This window comes from Onychostoma macrolepis, chromosome 18 (genome assembly GCF_012432095.1).
Source record: "Onychostoma macrolepis isolate SWU-2019 chromosome 18, ASM1243209v1, whole genome shotgun sequence".
Classification (NCBI taxonomy): Eukaryota; Metazoa; Chordata; class Actinopteri; order Cypriniformes; family Cyprinidae; genus Onychostoma; species Onychostoma macrolepis.
The window spans coordinates 15,692,444-15,712,107 of NC_081172.1; the positions used below are offsets into that span (position 1 = coordinate 15,692,444).

Here is a 19,664-nt window from a genome sequence, read left to right on the forward strand (position 1 = left end):
AAATTAAATTACCAAATAATAATGAATTCAATAAAACAACAATTAAATGTATCATTTAGTTCTGAAATAATTATACAAATATTAAATATTCATTCAAATAAATCAATCAATAATTAAATGTATCCATTTATTTAGTAAAATTACATGAAAACGCAACCTTTATTGTTTAAATATTTCACAATATCCTACTGCTGTTTAAAGATCTCTTTTTCACAATAAAATGAGCTTTTTAAAAAAATTGTTTTTCATAATATGCTGAATATTATTAATAATATTAGTATATTATAATTAATATTATAATTGATATTAATATCATATAGAATGCATTAAATTGATTAAAATTGACAGTAAAGACATTTATAATGTTAAAAGATTTCTATTTCAAATAAATTGTGAAAGTTTTCAACTTTCTCTTTATCAAGGAATGCTGAAAAATATTAAGCAGTAATATTAAGTAACTGTTTTTAACATTTATAATAATAAGAAATGTTTCTGGCGCACCAAATTAGCATATTAAAATGATTTCTAAAGGATCATGTGACACTGAAGGCTGGAGTAATGACCGTTTAAAAATGTAGCTTTGCCACCGCAGGAATAAATGACATTTTATTTACATTTCTATTTTAATATGTTAAAATTAAATGACACTTATTTTAAATTGTATTAATATTCCAGTTTTACTGTTTTTACTGTATTTTTAATCACTAACTGTAGCCTTGGTGAGCATACGAGACTTCATTGAATAAAAATGTAAAAATCTTATTTTTGAATGATAGTATATATATATATATATATATATATATATATATAAAATAAACATAGCATAAATTTAATTTATGTTTTAATTAAATGTATTAATTTAATTTTAATTTTGCAATTGACTTTAGTGACCCTGCATGTCTATTTATTTGTCCAAATAATGCATAAAAAAATGTTAAAAAATAATAAATAATTTGGTTATCACAGGTTTGTATCTACGGATGGCACAATCCCACGTCGAACCCCTCTCATTCATCCGAAGTACGGCACAATAGACAAATACCAGTCGTTACCAAAGACCATGCGGCAAAGCCCACCAACCGCTCACCGTCAGTTGTCCAGTGAGTACAAATATTCCCATGACCGGCTTAATCACTTCCAGATGACCCACGGCCACAGCCAGCGACCTGCGACGCACGACAACACCGTGTGGCAGCTCTACGAATGGCAACAGAGACAGCAATATCGCCACGGCAGCCCCACCGCCCCCGTTTACACTCCCGCTCCAGACTACTCCACCGCCGTATCCTCCACCAGAGTCAACTCAGACGTTGCTCGCTCCATTTCCGTACCTCCGACCCTGGCAGACATCCCTCCACCCGGGCCTCCTGGACCCAGACTGCTGTCTCCACGCAGACCCCACACTCCTGCAGAACGGGTTACAGTCAAACCTCTGGAGGACAGGCTCACCGTGGAGGTGCCACCATCAAACTCTCCTCACCGTCTACGCTCCTATAAGGTCAGTAGGTGACAAGAACAACCACCCTGTTTATCCATAACATCACAATCCACAGTAGTAGAAGTTACAAGAAAGTCAGGGATTATGGAGGACTTTGAGGTCACTGTACTATTGAAAAGTTTGGGGTCAGTAAGATTTTTAGTATTTAAAAAAAAAAAAGTGTCTTACAAAGATTGCATTTGATTTTCAAACATACAGTAAGAGCAATATATTGCTAAAAATTATTACAATTTAAATATATATTGTTTTATTTGAATACATACTAAAATATAATTTATTTCTGTGATGCAAAGCTGAATTTTCAGCAGCCATTACTCTTGTCTTCAGAGTCACATGATCCTTCAGAAATCATTCTAATATGCTGATTTGGTGCTCGAGAAACATCTCTTATTTTTATCAATGTTTAAAATATTTGTGCTGATTAATTTTGCATGGATAAAAGATAAATGTAATGCATTCTATACATTTAGAGATGTCATGAGATGTTAATACTGCTTGATTAAATAACACCAGCCTTCAGTGTTTTCAAACTGGCAGTATTAGTCCATCTGTCTACAACAGAGTTGTAATTCAGAAAGACTTTACAGTGGTGTCTGTAATGGAACGAATGCTAGACTCGGAAAGTGCTTGAGTGGGATGATTTTTATATACTTCATTTTCTTCACTTAAAGTTCCTGTGTGTGTCCTTTAAAAACCTTTTAACCATCTCAAGTTAGTTTTCACCCAGCAAGCAGACATGTCTAATCCAAATGATGACTTAAAACTTGACAATTGTTAAATCCAAATGTGTTGTATTTCAAAGGTTTTACATTATTAAAAGTATAATTTGGTGTGTACTGTTATTTTTACTTTTATGTGCACTAACGTTTACAAGTCAGGGTTCAGGGAGAGTTTTTTATTTAAACAAATTAATGCTTTCATTCAGCAATGATGGATCAAGTTGATCAAACGTGACAGTAAAGAAATGTATAATGTTACAAAAGACATCTATTTAAAAAAAAAACTGCTGTTATCTTGAACTTTCTATTCATCAAAGAATCATGAAAAAATTTATCATGGTTTCCACAGAACAATGATAATAATACAAATGTTTTTTGAGCACCTAATCAGCATAGGGGAACGATTTCTGAAAGATCACGTGACACTGAAGACTGAAGTAATGGCTACTGAAAATTCAGCTTTGCCATCATAGGACAAAATTACATTTTATAATATATTAAAATAGAAAACAGTTATTTTAAATTCTAATAATATATTACTGTTTTTACTGAATAAATAAATGCAGACAACCCCAAACTTTTGTAGTGTAGATAGTATTATTATAGTGTTATATGTTGACGAGCACGTGTTTTTGATGAAATATATTTAAATGTGTTGTCTTTTCTTTTTCTTTTTATCATTCTGCAGTCGGCCACAATAGAAAGACGCTCAATGCCTCCATCCAACTACATCACACATACAGTCAGTGCGCCCAGCCTGCATGGAAAAACAGTAAGACATTTTTTTCCAGACATTTTTGGAAAAATATTAAGCAATTACAGATACTTTTACATTACATTTTTCAGTTTAGTTCAGTTTTTGTGCTGCTATTAATGAGTCTGTAATATATCGGCAATCAAAGTGGCATAAAATGAATGACACCCAAAAAACCTCTGCTGGTGGAGCCAGTCCTCTTCTTTTCCTGGCTCTAATGGGCATTTGTGTAAATAATCTGATCACACAACTCTCTCTCTGCCTTGATCGTACCCTCAACCTGTGGTCCAGCCGGAGGAGCTCACTCTTCTCCTCATCCAGTTACGGAGACACCAGGCCATGATGGCAGGTGTGCGCAACAATGCGCTGGCCCACCTCCAGCAGTTGTCTCGGGTGAAGGTCAGGGCTCGGCCTGCCTAGCTAGCACCTCTCATTACTAGCGTGCCTCTGCTGCTGTTATTTACCCGCCTGGCTCTCTTTAGCTCCCTTAGCTTTGTTACATGATGCTTCTTTGTATTGTAGCGTAGCATGGCATGTCATGCTTAGGGGCTGTATCTGGCTGTCCCACCATCGGCATGAATTGTATATGCAACTGGTCTGAGGCTTTATGCATACATGAGTATGCTTTGCTGTTGCTCCAAAGTTTGAAAATGCAAAGATCAAAAATGTTTGCATGCATGAAGTAGGTGTACGCTGGAATCTGTGGTCCCTATGAAACCTTATCTGAAGTTCTGGTTTGATCTGGTTGTAGGATATGAGTAGCTTATTTCAACAGTAACGTCATAATAAACCTGCTTTGTTATTGGTAGTAATAATATGTGTGCAGAAGTCTAAGTGTAATTACTTTGGTTTGTACTGAATGCTTTGCCATCAAGGACTGAGGTAAAGTTAAATGAATATTCAGTAACACTTTACAATAAGGTCATATTTGTTACTGCATTAAGTAACATGAACTAACAATGAGCAATATATTTTTTTACAGCATTGGAAATGTTAGTTCATAAAAATATTAATGTTCATGTTGGTTCACAGCGCATAAACTGATGTTAACAGATATAACATTTGATCATTAGTAAATGTTGGGATTAACATCAATAAATATGAATAAATGCTATAGAACATTTATACTCACCCTCATGTTGTTCCAAACTTGTAAGACCTTTGGATTTTGGATAAGTGCCTTGGATTTTCCTTTCTTATATTTATTTGAATTCCCGACCCCAAAGAGCACCTTCAGACATTTTTTATTGAACTCTCTGAGCACCCTGGACTTTTGTCTCTTGTAAGACCTTTGTTTATCTTCGGAAGACAAAATAAGATTTTTCTTAAGAAATCCATGAGCTTTCTGACCCTGCATAGACAGCAACGCAACTGAAATGTTTAAGGCCCAAAAAGGTAGTAAGGACATCGTTAAAATAATCAACTGCTGGTTGGGCCAGTAATATTATGATGCTACAAGAATACTTTTTGTGCGCAAAGAAAACAAAAATAACAACTTTATTTAATCATTTATTGAAGAAGAAGAATTTTTTTAAAGACTTTATTTAAGAAGAAATTGTTAAATAAAGTAATTATTTTTGTTTTCTTTGCGCACAAAAAGTGTTCTCGTAGCTTCATAATATTACTGAGTTAATGTTAATAAAACCCACCTCCAGCAATTGATTATTTTTACAATGTCCTTACTGCCTTTTTGGGCCTTAAACATTTCAGTTGCATTGCTGTCTATGCAGGGTCAGAAAGCTCTCGGATATCATCAAAAATATCTTAATTTGTGTTCCGAAGATGAACAAAGGTCTTACAGATTTGGAACGACATGAGGGTGAGTAATTAATGACAAATTAATGACATTTTTGGGTGAACTATCCCTTTAATTGTTAGTTCATGTTATCTAATGTGGTTAACTAATGTTAACAAATGAAACCTTGTTGTAAAATATTACCAAATATTCTTTTGTTTCCAACCTAATGTCAATGTAACACACTCAGAAAAATACTTTTCTTAAAGGGGTGGTTGATTGCGATTTCACTTTTTTAACGTTAGTTAGTGTGTAATGTTGCTGTTTGAGCATAATCAATATCTGCAAAGTTACGAAGCTGAAAGTTCAAATCAAACAGAGATATCGTCTTTTAAAATTCTGGCAGTTTAATGCCTACAAAAACGACTGGTAAGGGACTACAACGAGCTACTTCCCAGGTCCGTTACGTCAAGAACCCAGAATTTTACATAAACCCCGCCCCCAGGAACACGCAGCAAAGGGGGCGAGGCCATGCTGCGCTGCTTTAGAGAAGAGGAAGAGAAAACTACGGGTGCACGTAAAAATCTATTCATATATAAATTGCGATTCTGTCTTCTAATGATTCTAATGGATTCACAAGTTTCAAAACCAATGTTCTTGCATCGGTTCTTAATACTGTTGCTCGCGTAGCCCTGCTCTGCATCTCTTTCTCTCTCTCTCTCTCTCTCTCTCTCTCATTCATCAGCTCAGTGAATACACTTATTTTCACATACTGTAGCTATGAGAAGCGTTATACATGGACACACGTGTCGTTGCCGTACTGTATTAAAGCTTTAATCAGAATAAAACCGTATGTTACAAGCTAACAGAAGCAGTAGCATTTACAAATAACATCGTATCTAAAAGTATGAGACAACAACAAACCAAAAACGTGCTCTAGAGGCGCTTTAGCCAATCACAACACACTGGGCCAGCTAACCAATCAGAGCCCATCGTGTATTTCTCAGGGAGGGGCTTCATAAAAGCAGGAAATGATCAGCGTGTTTAGGGGAAAAGTGACAGAACGGTGTGGAATAAAGGTAAAATTTGTGAAAAATAATGTGTTTTTTTTAACAAACGAAGCATTAACACATGTTAGACTGCACCCCATAAACACAATCAAGCCAAGAAAAAAGTCAACCACCCCTTTAATCTATAAATCATGTAAAAAATTATAAACATCCTTAAAACAAACATAAATTTACTTGAGAAATGAAATTACATAATACATTAAGACTTATTTTTGCTTCATGCTTAGGTTAAAGGTTAAAACCTAGATTTAGGTTTATGCTTAAAACAAACACTATTTGCTGCAAAAGGGAGAAAGCTTATTTAAAAGTATGTTCTATGAAATATACAGTGTATTCTCTTACTATCTTACAAAGCATTGCTTCTCAAGTAAATTTACACTACTGTTCAAAAGTATGGGGCTGATGAAGAAATTAATTACATTGATCAAAAGTGAGAGTAAAGACATTTATAATGTTACAAAAGAGATAAAGACTTTTGTTTTGACCTTTCTAAAAAATAATTAATTAATTAACTAATTAATTCATCACAGAATCAGCCTATTAAAAATGATTTCTGAAGGATCATGAGACACTGAAGTTTGGAGTAGTGACTGTTGAAAATTCTGCTTTTAATTTGAAATTCACTTATTTTAATTTGAAAAAGATATTTCACATTATTACTGTTTTTGCTGTATTTTGACATTGAAAAAATCTTACCAACCCCAATCATTTGAGCGGTAGTGTGTATAGCTGTCACTTGCATGTAAATGCGAACAATGTTCAACAAAGGAGTCTGTGGTATCAAGCCAGAAATGTGATGTGTAGTTTGTGCCAAAGCTGGCACACCAGGTGCATACCCAGCTATTGCTTCAAAGCTAGTGCAGTGTTACACTGAAGTGTGTTTTGGATAGATAAAACAACTCATTAACTCAAAGAGTAGAGGAGTGTCGATTGAAATGTTTCCTGCTAATGTTTCCCATTACAGGCTGATGACACATACATGGACCTGAAGAAGGACCTGGATTATTTAGATCTGAAGGTGGGACCTCTCCGTTTCTGTCTTTCTTATTCCTGTCTTACCTCCTTCTTAAACCTTCTGTATTAACACACTAACACAGCACAGAAAGCTCACTTGGGGCGAGGAATCAAGAATTTGCTTTATTTCAGAAATTGATCAAATTTAGTATGCTAACTTTGTGGCATAATCAGGAATTATAGAATGGTAATGGTAATAGTAATGATCCAGTCGAAGCGTATATAAGGCTGGGCCTCCTTTGACTGTAACTGTCTATCTCCGTTTGCCACAGATGAAAAGTTTAGAGCCATTGATCCTCATGGTTCACAGTGTGTTACAAACCTGCACTGTGGGGGGTTTGAGACCACTCTGGAACGTAAGCACTGTCGGCATCCAGAGTGTCTGCATTCCCATTGCTTTACATGGTGCACATAGCTTTGTGTTGGCACAAGCCTGGCAGCTGGCACCTGCACGCCTATCCTCCCTGCCTTTTGTGAGTGATATGTTGTGCTGTGGGTATGTGTGATTGGGTCAATGAGATGGCAGGTCTGGATGGGACGGGCAAGCTCAGTGCATGTGCAGGGAATGATCCACATTTAGCCAGCTGATTCTCCAATGCATTCTGTTTCTTTCTTTATCAAACTATTTATCTCATCAATATGATATCTAGTAATTATGTGTTGCTTTCTAGATGATCTGCAGTAGAATATTACAGCCTCCAGTATCAGTGTTGGGGAAAATACTTCTTAAATTCTTAATTCCTCTTGAAACAATTCAGAAAACTTACTAGCTTCACTACAAACTGCTAACAAAAAGTAGCTACCTACACTGATGGGGGCAGTTTTCAATTATGTAATTATCGGATAATATGATTAAAATTAAAAATTAAAAACAGCACGAATAATCTGGCACAAAATCAATAAGTAGTGTAATAGTATAATAAATAATATAAATTAGGCTAACAGCATCCAACTTAATTTAAAACAACGCTGTAATTTCTATACACTATCATTCAACGTTTTGGGTCAGTAAGATTTAAAAAGTAAAAACATCTACAATGTTGCAAATTATTTCTATTTCAAATTAGTGCTGTTCTTTTTAATTTTCTATTCATCAAATAATCCCGAGAATTTTAAAAATAAAATCTATCAAAGATATTAAGTAGCAGAACTGTTTGCAGCATTGTTAATAATATCATATTCAGCATATTAGAATGATTTCTGAAGGATCGTGCGATACTGGAGTAATGGCTGCTGAAAATTCAGCTTTAAATAAAAAATTCTGTTTTAAATTGTAAATAGAATTTTTTAAATGAAATTATCAATTGTAATAATATTTCGCAGTATTACTGTTTTACTAGGCTACATTTTAATCAAATAAATGCAGCCTTGGTGAGCATAGAAATAAAAAATAAAAAATAAAAAAAATCGTACTGACTCCAAACTTTTGAAAAGCAGCGTAATTAAATCAAAAACAGTGCAAAAAAATTTTCTTTGCCTTTTGTTGCTAAAAAATATTATACTAATAACTGCATATCACTACAAAAAGAAGACATAAAATGCTGATTTAAGTTATTTAAATATGCATCTGTAATATTAATATGACGTTTTTGTCATTTCATTTAAATGAATCATCCAGATGATTTAAATTGGCCTACCAATTACTATTTGATAGAAAGAAACATTTAAGTTTGACTCTTCTCGCTTGGTTGCAAGGCTGTGTGTGAAATAATGTAAAAAATTAAAAAGCACACCGTTTTGAAACCAGCTAAGCTAAGTTGTAGCTTTGCTATTTTTAGTTAGTTCCTCCCCACACTGTCCAATTCATCGTTGTCCAGAGCTTGGGTTTCTTTTATGAGTTTACCATGCAGCGTTTTCTGTGGAGGCTTTATTTTAGACATTGCATTTATGTCCCACAGCTGTATTCTGTTGGCATGAAGATCAAGTGAGACACCATCCTGCCACTGTGCTTCCAGAAAGCTTCAGCTCCTACATGTGTGCATTATAGAAATGAAGAATACTGTCTCAAAGCTTCTCAATGTGACTTTCAGTAAAGTGGCCATTGTATAGTGTTGGTCTTGCTTCGCTTGTGTTGAATAGATGTGTTTCGATCTCTGGAACACTAAGACAAGGAGGCTTTTTCTGTGAACTGTCTAATAGGTGAGTGGCACAGAGACTCTGAAAGGACGGCCGTTAAAGCCAGTGAAGGTGGCGGAAAGTGATGTAGATGTGAGTATAGAGGACAAATCAGTGTCTTACTGTTTAATTACGTATTGCTATGCACAAAACAACATTATTTCACATTATTTAGCTCAGCTTCCTGGTCTGAACTGAAATGCTCTGTTTCCTACTGCAGGTGACACTGAGTCGATTGTGTGAACAAGACAAAATACTGCAAGAGCTTGAGTTCAGGCTCAGTGGACTTAAGGATGATAAAGTGAGGGAAATTTTACTTTTATTTTGATCTTGTTGTATGGGTATGTCAGTGTTAATATCTTTGCTCTTTCTTTCTAGGACAAGCTTGAGTCTGTTCTGGATGTGTCCCACCAGCAGATGGAGCAGTACAAGGATCAGCCGGCTCACGCTGAGAAGATCGCCTACCAGCAGCGACTTCTTCAAGAGGATCTGGTGCATATTCGAGCTGACATTTCTCGAGTGTCGACGGTGAGTATGTTATGTGATGTAGACCTACAGTGTTTCCTATTTCTATTCATCCATATAATATAATATAATATACATCCATTCTCTAAATCGCTTGTCATATGTAGGGTCGCAGGTAATATAATATTTAATGTAATGTGTAATAAATAAACTGGTTTGTTGGTGTAGAAAAAGCTTTAATTGTTCATACTGTATATTTGTATTGTTCAGGAGATGGAGAGAGCGTGGGAGGACTACAGCAGGCTGGAGCAGTCAGTGGAACAGCTGAGGGACGTCCTGCAGACTCAGATGAATCTCTGCACATCACCTCAGGTCTTTTTTCTCTCCATTTCTTAATCCTTTTTTATAGTCCTGTCTTTTTTGCTGTCATGATTTTCTCTCATCTATTTGATTAGCTGCCTTATTCATTTTCATACATTTTTACATAAAAATGTGCAGTCACCTTTACCTAGAATCAGTTATTTTAGTGTCATTGAAATACAAAGTTCTGGCATGAAACTCTAGATGCCACAGTCCGATAGATCTAACTCAATGTGACATAATGACATCATTATCACATGTCACAGCTGATTGATTCTCTCCAATGAGCTCGCTGCTCAACATTCAAATATTTGGCTAATGCTTGTGGTAGCACTTCAGAAACCCTCCACCTTCCCCAGCTCCACCTGTATAAATCTGCTTTGAATTAGCTTTTAATTTTATATTTTCTTCTGTAGTTTTTATTAGTTTTGGTAATTAGTTTTAGTTTATTTTGCTCAATTTATTTTAGTACTTAAGCTTAAACTAAATGAAAATAAGACATGTTGACTTGGCCAGAGCTGGGTAGTAAATAACTGATTACATGTAATCTGGATTACCTAATCAGATTCCAAAAATTAAGTATTTGTAATTAGATTCAATTACATTTTAAATAACTTTTTTATTGATTACATGATTACATATTCACACAACAGCAATACATTATTGATTCAATTTATTGATTCTCCCTAACTCCTATTTTTCATCTTTTAAATGTTCCTTTCTAAAAAAGCCTACCCCTTATATACCGTCATGTAGAGTCTTTCAGTTTTTAGACATTCACACAAAGACAAGTCACTGGTCAGGTGGCTATGCAGTATTTGACCACTGGATTTACAAAAATCATTTCTGGTTTAAGAAGTGTTTAAACATTGCATAAGCTACTGATGAACACATTTTTTATTTGAATAATCACTCAGTAGGTTAACCATGTATTACTATGTCTTTGGAAGGCTTTTGTCTTTCAAACACATTAAAAGGCACAAATTCATGTTATTTCTTATTTACATGTAATGCGGACATTCCCAAACTTTTTTGTCATCTGAACCTAATACTATATATTTACTTGAAGTACCCCTGAGATTTTTTAATAAATATTTATTAATTATTACATTTGCATGTTCACGGTTCTCTGACATTGGTTAATGGCCACATGACATGCATGTAAACAAATAAAATATATATATATATTTTTAGTAAGTGTTTTATTTTAATTTGACTTTTAATTAGATTTTTTTATGATCTAATTAATTATTAGCTTTTCATTAATCTCATGAAGCCCCTGCAGTTCATTTACAAACCCCAGTTTGGGCAACCTTGACATAGCATAATGTTTAATGCACTTCATTGTTAATTACAGCAAATGGAATATATTTTCTTATTCTTTGTATTTTTACATTCCCCAATTGTAAATTGCTTTGGATAAAAGCGTCTGCAAAATGACTAAATGTAAATGTAAATGTACATCATTATAGAACAAGATTATCCTATTTATATTTCAGTTAGATCAAAAGTAATCTAAAAATAACTAAAAAGTAGTCTAATTATATGTGTAATGTATTACTTTACTAACTACAATTTTTGTCATGTAATTTGGAATCAGTTACAGACTACAATTTGTAAGTAATCTAACCAATTCTGGACTAGGCAACTAGCTAAAATAAAATAAGTTTCATTTAATGTTTACATTTTTACATTTTAGTAAGTGAAACAAGTATTTGATCCCCAAGCAAAACATGACTTAGTACTTGGTGCAGAAACCCTTGTTGGCAAGCACAGAGGTAAGACGTTTCTTGTAGTTGGTCACCAGGTTTGCACACAACTCAGGAGGGATTTTGGTCCACTCCTCTTTACAGATCCTCTCTAATCATTAAGGTTTCTTGGCTGTCTCTTGGAAACTCAAAGTTTCAGCTCCCTCCACTGATTAAGGTCTGGAGACTGGCTCGGCCACTCCAGGACATTAATGTGCTTCTTCTTGAGCCACTCCTTTCTTGCCTTGGCTGTGTTTTGGGTCATTGTCATGCTGGAAGACCCGTCCACGACCCATCTTCAGTGTTCTGGCTGAGGGAAGGAGGTTCTCCTCTAATATTTTACGGCACATGGCCCCCGTCCATTGGCCCCTCAATGCGGTGAAGTCGTCCTGTACCCTTAGCAGAGAAACAGCCCCAAAGCATGTTTCCACCTCCGTGCTTGACTGTAGGGATGGTGTTCTTGAGGTGATAGTCAGCATTTCTCTTCCTCCAAACACGACGAGTCGAGTTGATGCCAAAGAGCTCAATTTTGGTCTCATCTGACCACAGCACATTCTCCCAAGACTTCTCTGAATCATTTAGATGTTCATTGGCAAACTTCAGACTTCAGGGCCTGTACATGTGACTTCTTGAGCAGAGGGACCTTGCGGGCGCTGCTGGATTTCAGTCCATTGTGGCGTAGTGTTACACCAATGTTTTACTTGGTGACTGTCTTCCCAACTGCCTTGAGATCCTACTCCTTCCGTGTAGTTCTGGGCTGATCCCTCACCTTTCTCATGATCATCCTTAACACATGAGGCGAGATCTTGCACGGAGCTCCAGACCAAGGCCGATTGATGGTTGTTTTGTATTTCTTCCATTTCCGAATAATCGCACCAACAGTTGTCTCCTTCTCACCAAGCTTCTTGCTGATGGTCTTGTAGCCCATTCCAGCCTTGTGCGGATCTACAATCTTGTCCCTGATGTCCTTTGACAGCTCTTTGGTCTTGCCCATGGTTGTGGAGAGGTTGGAATGGAAGATTTTATACACACAACGAGCTGAAATTAGGAGTATCTTCTTAAAGTGACAGGACTAATCTGTGTTCCACATGTGCACATAACCAATCTGTGGGAGCCAAAATTCCTGCTGGTTGGTAGGGAATCAAATACTTATTTGACTTACTAAAATGTAAATCTTTTTTTAACATTTGTATGCTGCTTTTTTCTGTATTTTTTTGTTTGATTCTGTCTCTATCAGTTAAAATAAACCTACCATAAAAATGATAAACCCTTGTTTTTTTTAAGTGGGCAAACTTACAAAATCAGCAGGGGATCAAATAATTATTTTCCCCACTGTATATCAGTGTCCACACCAACGTACGCTAACATTGTTTTATCATAAGCATGCGCAGCATTTACGTCAAATGCTGCTTTAAATTCTCAAGCTATTAAAAGTCAGTGGATTCTAATGGGCTGTGAACTCCACTATTCTTTTAAATTTAAATCGAATTTTTAAACTATGTCTTTATCGTTGTAGTTACCATCCTAAGTGTGAACAGGTCTTTATTTTATTTCAAGTAATGAAAATGTTTTATATGGTTTTAGTTATAATAATCCTGGCTAGAATAAAAATACGATATGTAGACTTTTGAATAGGTGTGTTTTTTTTTTTTCTCAGGAGAAAATTCAGTTGAGGAGGGAGCTCTGGAGGATAGAGGACGTGATGACTGGACTCAGCTCATCCAAAGAAACCTTCAGAATCACCATAAACTCAGTGAAGAACCCAGGTAAGAATGGACTAGTTAGGGTCCTAGATAGACCCTACTACAGAGCTTGTTCTTTTTAATATAACATTGCTATATAACTCTTGCTTTTGTGCTTCTGAATGTTTGTGTCCAGAGAGAAAACTTGTGCCTTCAGTGATCGAGTCGACAGTGCCTTCTCGGTGCATGACCCCATCCGCGGTCGAGGTACGGTCACCCCAACGCAGTCTTACCTCCAGTCCGTTATCACTGCCCATGTACAATGAAGATCTTCAGTATCCTCACTCTGTGCCAAAATGGGTATGTGTTGCTTGACTGGTGCTGTTCCTAAAATTATTGTACTGTAAGGTACTTTGCACAAAAGACCCGCGCTAAAGACAACTGATTAACAATACTTAATGGTTCACTTAAGTGCATAATATTGGGTTTTAGGAAGAGGATGATGCTCCACCCAGACCACCTTTGCCCCTCCTCTATGATGAGGACACACCCCCTGTTGTCCCGCCCCTACCTAAAGAAACATCGGTCATCAGACACACTTCTGTCCGTGGCCTCAAACGACAATCTGATGAGAGGAAACGTGACAGAGAAAGCAGCTACGTGAATGGAGATTGCAGGGTAATTTTAACTCTCTCGTGAAGGTCATTGTTATTGTAATGTTAACAATGAACTTCACTGTTAACATCAGTGTTGTTATTGTTAAATGGAACTAAAACCATTCAAATTTGTTTTCAGTACTTTAAATAATGCTGAAATAAAACAAATATATTTCATAAATATAATAAATAGTTATATTTATTTATATAAAATATTTATATTATTATACAGTACATATTTATATAAAATATAATCATTACAAAATCACAGCAGAATTATTAAAACATAAACTAAAATTAAAATGAAAACTGAAACTATAAAAGTAATTCAAAATATGAATTAATGAATATTAATAATGTATAAATAATACTAAAATAAAACAATTCATGTCATTTGTTTTACTGAGCTTCACATATATGAAATAAAATGCAGTTACTGAATAATTTAACTGTAAAAAAAAAAATAATTTAATTTAATGACCTTATGTTTTAACACCATCCGTGTAACCATAATATTTTAGTCTTTGCATTGTGATTGATTACTCTGCAGTTGGGATGAAATAAAATGTTTGGGCTTTAGGTGGAACTGCGGTCCTACCTGAGTGAACCAGAGCTTCCTGGAGCCGGAACAGATCAAGTAGACCCAGGCTACCTGACTCTTCAAAGAAGAGGTGAAATATTATTACAGCTTTTGATCATACAGGTTATCTTTAAGACACATGATGCTTTTAGTGGTAAAATGCCATTTAACAAGTTGTAATACCAGTATACCTAAAAAATAAAAAAATAAAAAACATTTTTATGATCACGTAGGTCTGTCAGGCTCCTCATCCAGAATAAACCAGTACGGAGTGACTTCCTGTTCACTAAGGAGAGGAGATTCAGCGTTATCGACAACAGTGAGCACCTGATTACTGTAGAACTGACACTTAATTTAACTATTTATTCATTTATAATATATTTATAATTTATACTATTTAATACAAAATTGAATTTATTAGTATAGAATATATGTACAGTATATATATATATATATATATATATATATATATATATATATATATATATATATATACACACACACACAAATTATGTACACACATACAGTATATTTTGAAAGTATTTCCATGTATATATTTATATTCATATAATTGATATTATATATAAAATATTTTAAATGTATAAACTTAAAATTTTTCTTAAATATATACACATGCATGTGTGTGTATTTATATATACATAATAAATATACAGAGTACACACATATATTATGTAAACAAAAACATTTATTTTGGATGCGATTAATCGCGATTAATTTATATTATTTTATATTATCATGCTTTTAAGCATGTATTTTATATTATATATATATATATATATATATATATATATATGATTTTATGTATTTTATTTTAAAATGTTATACATTTATAATGTTATATTATCATATTGTTATTTTCAAAATTATATCATAAAGTATAAATAGATGCTATACTATGTATCTGTTTATATATTTGTAGTTTTATTTTTATTTATTAATTTTTTTGTCATCCTGTAAACAGTGTAACAGTTATCCTTGTGCACTGTGGAAATTTTTTTTAAATATTTTTTAAAAAGCTGAAATTCTTCAGCCATCAATAGCTACATGTAAAATGTAGAATCTTTTTTCTGTCCCATGTAGGAAAGACCAAAGAGTGCCTTGGAGCGGCTGTGCTCAGGAGAGTCTCAGCCTGATCACCTGCCGCAGAGAGGGAGGATGAGTGTGGAGGAGCAGCTGGAGAGAATGAAAAGGCACCAGAGAGCTCTTGTGCGCGAGCGCAAACGTAACTTGGGTCAGGGTGAGCGACAGCCCGTGGGCTCCCGCACCTCCACTCGACCCGTCAACTCTGACCCAGGATCAGTACGTTACTCCCTTCCAAATAAACACAGGGACCCTCGCTATGGCCCTCCACCATAAGTCCACAAAACACAAAGCTAACATGCTAACACAATTTTTACCCCATGAACAAAGCACAGTTTTACATTAACAGGCCATGGGTGGGACGGGGCCGTGCTGTGGGTGTTTTTAAGGATTGGCCAGAATGTGGACAGACACATGGAGAGTTACAGTCCTGAACTGGACTCCTGGCTTCTCCTGCACAGACTTGTGAATATATTCAAATGTGAAGAGAAACGGATAACACTTTCTCTGACTGCCTTTCTGATCTCTCACAATGGATTTGAAAAAAAATTTTTATGCCTGTTTTCTCAAATGTTAATGTTAATTCACTAAATTATTTATTATAATCTATATATATATATTTTCTGAAATAATTTGTAAAGCTATATTTTGTATGAACATAATATGGTGGGAATTATTGACCCTGCTGCCTTGTATTAACAACAAATTAATTATTGTTGGTAATTAACTGGGTATGAAGGTGTTTCTGTGTGCAATCATTCTTAATCATCATCTCCTGAAGAAGAATAAATCAGTGAAGTGCCTCTTCATTCTAACCTGAACATCAGCGTCAGAAAATCCTGCTTCAGCTCAAACATTCTGAGAATGATTTCAAATTAAACTATGGAGTGCACCAACTTTGGTTCCGGAAGTAGTTTTACCATTCATTTTTCCAATATTGATTGTATGTATATACAAATATATATATATATATATATATATATTCTTTTGACAAAATTTGCTTCTCATTTCTTGTTGGTGGTGATTATTTTGCAGAAACCTGAAAATTTCGTTTTTCACCAGGAATTCTGCTGTTAAGGAGAATTATTTAAAAATATGTTGAAATAAATGGTTTCAACAAAAGCATATTCCATTGATTAACAACCCCCTGGATCACAGTAGGTCTGTCGTTGTAAATTATAGTTAAAAATCAATTGTTTTATGGAGAAAATGAATGGGATTGTTACTTTGGAACCCAGCTGTTGCACTCTATTGCCCATTAAATGTGGCCATGAGAGCTTGCACTCATTTAGACAATCGCTTTGTTAGCTAATTGCTAATGGTAGGAAATAACCAATTGAGCAGGACCATTGTGTCTTGATTAGCAAGCATTATTGCTTAGTCGGTGGGTCAAAAAGAACGTTTGGCCCAATCAAACCCTTAACCACTTTTCAATTTATTGCAATCAGAGTAATCAGCAGGAGCTGCCTGATATTTGGGTTTTCTTTGCTTAAAATCACCTTTGTATTTTTTTTAAATTATGCTGCACTCAAAGGTATTTCTGTTGCTCACTTGCTCTAACGTCTTTCACTGCCTTCTTAGTTAATGACTCGTTAAATCAATGTTGAGAAAATACAATTCCAATCAAGCACTTAAATCAATTGGAAACCCATGCAATACTAAGTTCACATGTTTTTCTGAGTCACGCTGCCCATTGGATAATTAACACCACTCAGATGTCAATTTTTTTATCAGATAGTTATAACTGCTATCAGCTGTCTAAATAAATGGCTCATTATAGCAGTTAAAACCTACATTACTGACAGTAATTTAGTTTGAGTTATCTCAAGGAAAATATCTATTCAATCTACTAACACCAATTCCAGTTTGGCTTACTCGGTGAAAATTGAAAAAGTTCACTTATACTTCTCTAAAAATCATGGTGAAGTTTTACTGTTGTTTCACTAACAGCTGCCAATCAGAGGGGTGTAATATTTTCAAACTGACAAACTTGGCATCATTATCAGTTGATACAAACGTTCCTCTTAACCGCTATTTCGGTCCATAAGACCCCATGAATTACAATTGTTTGTTAGCTTTGAGGCCATCTGTATGCTGGTGTGCTTTTAAAATTGTCTTTCAGGCCAAATGTACAATTTATAAACTTTCACTTCTGGAAAAACAGAGGAAAAATATTAATGACCGGATTTTTATCCAAAAAATTCTCTTTAGAGGGAGAATGTTCCTCAGACCTAATACTGTACCACCTGACTAGCAATAGCAAGAGGAAAATCAATTCACATTAAATAAAAGGGAATAGTTAAGGCAAGATTTTCTCTTTTTTTTTTTAAAGGAAGTCTCTAATGCTCACCAAGGCTCCATTTATTTGATCAAAAATACTGTAATATTATGAAATATTAGTACAATTTAAAACAACTGTTAAAATTTAAAATGTAATTTGTTCCTGTGATGGAAAAATTCAGTAGCCATTACTCTTTTGTAACATTATAAATGTCTTTACTGTCACTTTTGATTAACTGAATGTGTCCTTGCTGAATAAAAGTATAAATTTCTTTAAAAAATTCCTGACCTGAAATTTTGGAAGAGTAGCACTGTAGATCAACGCAGGACAAAAAAAAAAAAACTGCACTCGTCAAGGCATTTCATGGGGTCTTTAACCACACCAGCACCTTTATCACTGTTAACCTGTTTGTCAGTATAGGCAGTGATATTGTATATTGTTATATGAACTGTATACAGTGACAAAAAGAACCATAATTAATTAACAACAAAACTGTGATAGCAGACTAGCTGTAAGACAAATATAATATCGTCGTGTACATCAATACACCAACCTCTGATCTCGAGTCACCTTGTATTTTCTTCATTTTCTAATGTTGAGGTTTGCACTAAAGTCACAAATAAATAGAATTCTCTAAATCATTTTTTTTTTTTCATTGCAGTGTGACTGTACTTGTAGATGTATCTCTGACAACTGAGTAATACATGCCTATGAGTGGGTGAATGAATGGATGGGTTTGCATGGTTCTTTAATTGTTAAAGCTGATTGTAAGCGGTTTTGCATGGTTAGATGTGTTTAACTCCAAAGTTCTATAGCATGTTGTAATTTGGTGATGGGTGTGATTTGTAATAGTGACACAATTGCCTAATGCCTGTATTTTTATTTCCTTTTTTCTGTCTCTTCACCAATTTGTCAACAAAACCAGGCTTAAATTTAATGGAGTAGTTCACCCAAAAATGAAAATTTGCTCTCAACTTCCTCACCCTCAGGCCATCCAAGGTGTAGATGAGTATGTTTCTGTTATCTCTATTGCATCACTTACTCATAAATTGAACCTGAATAGGTGAATGGGTGCCGTCAGAATGAGAGTCCAAATAGCTGATAAAAACATCACCATAATCCACAAGTAAGCCACACGATTTACACGACTTCATCAGTTAATGTCTTGTGAAGTGAAAAGCTGCATGTTTGTAATAAACAAATGCATCATTTGTTTATTGTAGAAGATAATGGATTATAGTCGTGTGGATCATGTGATGTTTTTATCAGCTGGTTGGACTCTCATTTTGACAGCACCCATTCAGTGCAGAGTATCCATTGGTGAGCAAGTGATGTAATGATGTATTTCTCCAAATGAACTATGTCTTGGATGGCCTGAGGGTGAGTAAATTTGGAGATAATTTTCTTTGTTTTCCTTTTTTTTGGGTGAACTATTTAGTTAAGTGCAGGAGAAACTACAAAAGCATAAAAACAGCTGACTTAGTTACTTGACTAAAGATTAGTCATCTTTGTGATATGACAGAGATATTGTGTGTCTGACCCATGAGGTTTTAAATCCAGGATCAAGGCTCATTTCCAGAGGAATTGGAGTGTGTGTTGCATAAATGCTGTATATTGTTGTCTTCGCCCTAGTAGGGATGGGAAAAAGTCATTGATTTGCAGCGACCAAATCAGGCCTTGTATGACGAATCGCAGCGGCTGGGATCAGATGAATGGCTGACTGTCGAGGCCCGGCCAATGAAAGCACAGGAGCTGGAGCTGGAGCTGGAGCCTGTGCTGGAGCCTGTGAACTTTGAGTTTAATCTTACCAGAGAGGTATAATCAAATTTTAGCGACATTTGCTTACAAACCAAAATCACCTGATTCAATCCTAACCAGTTAGGTTG

General features: G+C 35.0%; 1 protein-coding gene across 13 annotated transcripts in view; it reads left to right on the top strand.

Annotated features, from left to right (window-relative positions):
* Positions 1-19,664, top strand: part of plekha7a (pleckstrin homology domain containing, family A member 7a) — a 97,936-nt gene that overhangs the window by 75,192 nt on the left and 3,080 nt on the right. For 9 of the 13 annotated variants that reach the window (XM_058752411.1, XM_058752412.1, XM_058752415.1 and 6 more), the window contains 16 exons: positions 967-1,498; positions 2,906-2,989; positions 3,263-3,370; positions 6,741-6,794; positions 7,063-7,146; positions 8,930-8,998; positions 9,126-9,206; positions 9,284-9,433; positions 9,641-9,742; positions 13,136-13,244; positions 13,357-13,520; positions 13,653-13,838; positions 14,397-14,487; positions 14,630-14,715; positions 15,498-15,716; positions 19,414-19,593. In XM_058752411.1, the coding sequence (XP_058608394.1) occupies positions 967-1,498; positions 2,906-2,989; positions 3,263-3,370; positions 6,741-6,794; positions 7,063-7,146; positions 8,930-8,998; positions 9,126-9,206; positions 9,284-9,433; positions 9,641-9,742; positions 13,136-13,244; positions 13,357-13,520; positions 13,653-13,838; positions 14,397-14,487; positions 14,630-14,715; positions 15,498-15,716; positions 19,414-19,593 (2,299 nt within the window). The remainder of the gene's footprint in view (positions 1-966; positions 1,499-2,905; positions 2,990-3,262; positions 3,371-6,740; positions 6,795-7,062; positions 7,147-8,929; positions 8,999-9,125; positions 9,207-9,283; positions 9,434-9,640; positions 9,743-13,135; positions 13,245-13,356; positions 13,521-13,652; positions 13,839-14,396; positions 14,488-14,629; positions 14,716-15,497; positions 15,717-19,413; positions 19,594-19,664) is intronic. The other 4 variants (XM_058752418.1, XM_058752420.1, XM_058752413.1 and 1 more) reach the window with 3 other exon arrangements.